This window comes from Pelobates fuscus, chromosome 2, assembly GCF_036172605.1.
Source record: "Pelobates fuscus isolate aPelFus1 chromosome 2, aPelFus1.pri, whole genome shotgun sequence".
In the NCBI taxonomy this organism is placed as follows: domain Eukaryota; kingdom Metazoa; phylum Chordata; class Amphibia; order Anura; family Pelobatidae; genus Pelobates; species Pelobates fuscus.
Genome location: NC_086318.1, coordinates 1333106 through 1339105, shown reverse-complemented (window position 1 = coordinate 1339105; position 6000 = coordinate 1333106). Strand labels below are relative to the sequence as shown.

At 47.6% G+C, this 6000-nt stretch overlaps 1 protein-coding gene across 3 annotated transcripts in view; it reads right to left on the bottom strand.

Moving 5' to 3' along the window:
- Positions 1–463: 463 nt before the first annotated feature.
- KHK (ketohexokinase) overlaps positions 464–6000 on the bottom strand; it is a 153716-nt gene continuing 148179 nt past the window's right edge. For all 3 annotated transcript variants that reach the window (XM_063441833.1, XM_063441834.1, XM_063441832.1), the window contains one exon: positions 464–748. In XM_063441833.1, coding sequence (XP_063297903.1) covers positions 663–748 — 86 coding nt within the window. In that variant the 3' untranslated portion in view covers positions 464–662. The remainder of the gene's footprint in view (positions 749–6000) is intronic.

The window sequence follows — 6000 nt, the reverse complement described above, 5'->3', positions numbered from 1 at the left end:
CCTCTGGATACAGGACAGGCAGGGCAGACCTCTGGATACAGGACAGGCAGGGCAGACCTCTGGATACAGGACAGGCAGGGAAGGACTCTGGATACAGGACAGGCAGGGCAGACCTCTGGATACAGGACAGGAAGGGCAGACCTCTGGATACAGGACAGGAAGGGCAGACCTCTGGATACAGGACAGGCAGGGCAGACCTCTGGATACAGGACAGGCAGGGAATGCTTCTGGATACAGGACAGGCAGGAAAGGACTCTGGATACAGGACAGGCCGGGAAGGCCTCTGGATACAGGACAGGCAGGGAAGGCCTCTGGATACAGGACAGGCAGATTTGTGTGTATATTGGTTTCTTTGCATTCTGTGTTCCACCCTATAGAGGTTGCTGCACTGGTCAGCATCCCTTCCCGACAAACCTCTGACAGGTTTATGTAATATAAAGGTGAAATGATCACACAGGCTGTGCCCAGTTGTTGAGTTTATTGCAGGAATTAGTTGTGTGTTTTTACATGGTAGTCATGATCACATGTGACTGATTCTTTAACAGTGCCAATCAAGGTTTCAATTAACATGCGGTCCAACTACATATTTGAAAAACTTGGTCCTTTGTTAGTTCTAGCAAATTGTCTTCACTCAGTCATGTTGTCCTTCCTTGTCTAGGTCTTCAGACAATGCCATCATATCCCTGAATCCCGCACTTCCTGCCTGCTACCTGACAGCCAAATGTGAGTGCATCCTGCATGGTTTGACCTTAAAAAGACAATGAGGAGAATCCAGGTATAGAGCAGACATGACAAGATACAGGTATTTGCACAACAGAATTAACGTAATGTGTACTAGAACATCAGTCTACAGTGGAAGTCCTACTGGACGTTTGAGGTTCAGATAATATTGTATGTTTCACACCGTGAAAATAATTTGATACATTAAATGGATACGATCCCACTAAAGGAGATTATCTAGCCACCCAAGAGTAGTGGGAGTTTAAGCGAAGGACTTTTAATTATTTGTTTTCACTTTTGTAACACACAGCTAAGTTACAATGCTGCCACCCACCTCATGTGTTCCCTATTAAGGGTTATTAAGCATGTAGCGGTTTATAAAAAATACCCCTCTCTGTCTCATTAGAGATAACCTTGCTAGAAGCTCAAGGAAGCAAGGTGAATAGTCAGTGTAGTACCCACCTGGGAGGTTTGCCTTGACGTGGCAGGTGGGCATTTCCTCTCATGACCATTGGAGTAACTAGATAACCTCCATTTGTCTGGATATGCATAGGGATTTGGGAAGAGCTCAGGTAACTTTTTTTTCTTTGACGCATGCAAGGGTTTTGACCGACCGCACACATTGCAGCCCAAATTAGTTCAGTAAGAAAAGTGGTAGCGGTTGGTCAGTGTCACTGTACTCACCGTGCCATCCAGATGGCCAGGCGTGACCGCCCCACAGGTGCCAGACAGGAGATTTAAACCTTGGTCCTTCTGCATCCTAAGCCTGCATTCCTGCCTCTGAGCCACTAGGTGACTGGACTTCACCAGTGGCTCGAACCTGTCAATCTAAGTCCACCTGAGGCAGATGGATCATTATCCCAGGTATATAACACTGCCTCTCCCTAAGGGCAATGTCAGTTCGTTGTTTCATGTTTTTTGTTCCTGTTGCTTAAGACTGACTTGGCTTGTGACCCCTGCTTCTGGATCTTTGTTATTGCTTGTTCGCTGCCTTTTCTGGATTTGCCCTAGTCTGTTTCCTCGTACCCGGTTACTGTTCCTGCCTAAGCCCCCATGCACAGATTCACAGCCCAGGTAGCTTCTTATCTAGTTACCGTGGGCTGTGTTTATCTGCAAGGGTGAGCAAACATCTCTGCACTTTGGACTCCAACTAAGGTAACCCGTGACAGTAAGCCTTTGGGAGTTCCTACAAGAAATAAAAGAAATGATTCACTGAACAGCGCTCTCCTGGCTTGTCGGGGAAGGAGGCAGGCGGAGGAACAAAGTTACCGAGGTTTGCAGGTTAAAGTACCCATTTTCGATGACCTCGTACCGCTGCCTGCATTCGGGAGACAAAATGGCCACCATTTTCCAGAGCATGTGTTTTCGATTATACGAATGGCAGCCACCCAGAGAAAGCACTTGAGTTTGTGGTTGTTTTGAAGATATGAGTCAGGTCTGTGTTGGGTAGATAAAAGTACTGAACCAAAACTTGGGCTCGGGGAAAATAAAGATAGTGTCCGGGCAGTTTGTCACATTGCTCCTCCCCGTTCCATGGTGCAGCATACCCACCTAGACCCCAACGGGTAGGCTTGCGGATGTCCGGCAGTAGGAATTCGTTCTCCAATTCGGTCTGTTGGGAGAGCCCATCCGCATTGCCATTCTGCTTGCCCGTCTGTACTGCATGGTAAAGTTATACGGTTGTAGGGCCAGGCTCCAGTGTAGTAGACTGGGATTACACCTGGTTCAGCTAGATGAGGGGGTTGTGGTCTGTCATTAGAATGAAGGAACGTCCATAGAGGTAGGGCTGCAGTTTCTTTAAGGCCCATACAAGAGCCAAGCATTCTTTCTCAACGGTGGCACAGCTGACCTCTCAGGGTAAAAGTTTTCTGCTAAGATATGCCCCTGGGTGTTCCATACCGTCATTCCCCACCTGGCTTAGCACTGCTCCCAGCCCAAATATGGAGGCATCTGTGTGGACGAGAAACTTTTTAGTATGGTTTGGGGCAGCAAACACAGGTGCTTCACTTAGCCCTGTCTTTAATTTTTGGAAGGTAACCTCACACTCCGGGGACCATACTACTTGTCTGGGGAGAGACTTTTTGGTGAGGTCAGTGAGGTGTTTGGCCAGGTATGCATGAACCTACTCTATGGCCGAGATACTGTACCTCGGCCAAACCGACATGACATTTGTCGGGATTCAATGTGAGCCCTTCTGCCCGAATACTCTCAAGTACTACAGATATGTGTTTAAGATGGTATTTCCATGTGCCGCTGTAGATGGCAATGTCATCTAGATACACACAGGCAAAGTCCTGAAATCTCTCCAAGAGTCGGTCGGACGGATGCTGAAAAGTAGCTGGGGTATTCTACATCCCGAGCAGTATAACCCTAAGCTGGTAAAGCCAGAACGGGGTGACTAATGGCGACACAGGAATGGCCTCCGGCTCGAGTGGGATTTGCCAATATCTCTTGCACAAGTCTATGGTAACAAATAAATAAATACACAAGATAAAAAATGGCGCCCTAAATTCTCAAATAAGAAAATATATACATAGAAACTACTAACTGTCAATCCAATAAAATCACACTCAATATTTGTAACAAAAACAAGGGGGGAAAGGTGTGCTGTGTCTTTAAGTGTAATAATGCAATTTGAATGGTGCTTAAAGAGGTCAGTGGATACACTTAGCACCTTTAACATAATACCTTTCTTCTGGTCACTTAAAATATGTTTCCCACAGAGTAATTAATGTACATATACATTTACCAAAAAACAAGAGAAAAAGGGAAAAAAAGAAAAGAAAAAATATGGTTTAATATTGTTATGAAATAAGTATGTATAATATGACATTCACACTCACAGGTGCAGAGCAGACGAGTCTGCTCTAACTTCAAAGGCTCCAAACAATGATCCCAAGGGAATGTAGGCAATATAGGCTGTAGTAAAATGTAAAATCTTTATTACAGACAACCTTTTAAAACTGCAGGCTAGCGGATCGTTTGTCCTCCGACCTTTCTCCTGAAGCTCCTTTGCAGTCCCTTCAATCTGGCCACAATATCAGGTCTGGGTTCTGCTATCGTCTTCTGAGAGGCTGGGTTAGCATCAGCTTTCGTGCGTGCTGACGTAGCATGATGACGCGTTTCGCCGTGATGACAGCTTCTTCAGATCTACTTTCCCATTGCCAGCATTTTACTTATAAGTCCGCCTTACATTGGCGTGTGTTCCCTTTAGTCCGTGATCTACTGGATCCTATTGGCTAAAGTACAGTGCCAAATTTATATATTAAATGAGAGACATGATCGTGGAGGAAATAAATCCTCTATTAAATAATTCATACTTAAAACAAGCCAAGCATTTTTAAATTAGAAAAAGCTGTTAAAATAACTTTACATGACAACTAGAGTATATGCACATGTAGAAAAAACCTAAAATATGGCAATATATACATACAGAAACTAATGGCCAAGCACTCTGTAGTGGGACTGCTGCTAAACTGGGAATTTCCCTGATTTCTCTGTTGTGTGTGTACTGTCTTGGCAGGGGTCCTCCCTCCCTTTCGTGTATTTTCCATATCTTGCTCCTGTAGTTTACTCTGTGTGTTCGTCTAAACTGCCTGCTCCCCATTCGGGAGGGCAGTCACGAATTGAATCCATTCACCTCCCGAACAGACCACCACGAAACCTCATTTAGAATGTTGGTTTAGAACGTTCGCACCTCATAACGAAGTGCGAAATCCACAAGTCGCAAGGGAAGCCTCGGCGCATGCCTCCCCTGGGTGGAAGTCCATTCGTTAGAAGAACGGCATCCAGGGGGAGCATTCTTGGAATGCTTCCAACCTCGTTCGGTTCCCGAATGAGGACATCCCCAGTGCCCCTTGTTCGCACCAATCAATTAGAACATTGGTAACTCGCTAAATAAGTGTGAAACCGCAAGGGAAGTAATTAATGAGTGCTTCCCTTGGTGGCCACCGTTTGTATAGGCATGCGCCGGCCAGGGGGAGCATTCGTATCCCGATTGGAGATGCTTCCCTTGCCTGGGTTCACCCAGGGACCCTGCGAACGGAGGCTTTTGTGGCAGTTACCGTCCTGGGGGTCCCTGAGATTGGTGGGGACAATGGCGGTTTGGTGGGCTTTCTGTAGCTGGGAGCCAAAGAGGCAAAGAGGGATGAAGAGACGTCCTATCTAGACACCAGAGATGGTAAGCCCTGAGGAGGGGTGGCGGGGATAGGGAACAAAGGGACAGGAGTTCTGTCAGGAGACCCCTGGGAGGGTGAGGAGCCTGGGAGGGGACATTGAACGGGGGACTAAAGATCTAGATCCCTTATACGACCCCTGGAAGGGGTAGGACCATGGAAGGGGACAATGTCCTTGCATGGGGAAAAGTATAAAGCTGAGTGTGACCAATAAAGTTGTTGTTGTACCCCTGGAACTGTGTTGCCCAGTTACTGGCAGGGGGAGGGGGGGGTAATAGGTCTCTACATTCATTAATAGCAGAGGTAACCAGTCGGGTTAGCCAGGGTCCGCTACAACTGGTGGCAAGCGGCGGGATCCTACTTCCCTGCCAACAGACCCATGGACTATAATTTCCTAAAAAGGCAAACCCTACAAGAGTCTCTGGAAGTGAGAGTGAAATCGTCCGGCAACCATAACAAAGTTGACCTGATTGCCGATCTAATGGAGGGTGGCCAGCGAAGAAATTAGGCGGCTTGGCCCTATTCAAAGAGGCTCCCTCAGCAGAACTCCTGACCAAGCTCATCTCGGAGACCCAGGGCTTCGTCCTGGTTCAGAAGCAGGGGACGACCCCCACACAACCCGATGAACAGCGGAAGGGAGAGGGGCTGGCCCCATAATGCCTTCAGGGAAGCAGAGGAGGGCATAGAAGACGTCCTGCAGGACTTTGAGCGGCAGTGCCTATTGCTAGAAGTAAGTCCCGCAGATTGCGTCACCATCTTGGCTGGTAAGCTGACCGGGAGGGCCGCAGAGGCTTACCAAGCAGTACCTGGGGACCAGATCTGTAACTATGACTTGGTGAAAGAGGTTCTACTGGCCAGGTGTGCCATAACCCCGGAGGCATATCGGCAGAAGTTCAGATGGACAAGAAAAGGGGAGAAGGACTCCCATACAGAGTGGGCATGCCACATCCACCAAGCTGCCCTGAATTGGGTGGACTTGCAGCAAGCGAAGTCATCCGAGGAGATTCTTCAGCAGTTCCTCCTGGAATACTTCTATAATGGATTCTCCACCGAGGCACAAGAATGGGTGAGGGATAGGCAGCCCAAGAACCTCGCTGAAGCTGTC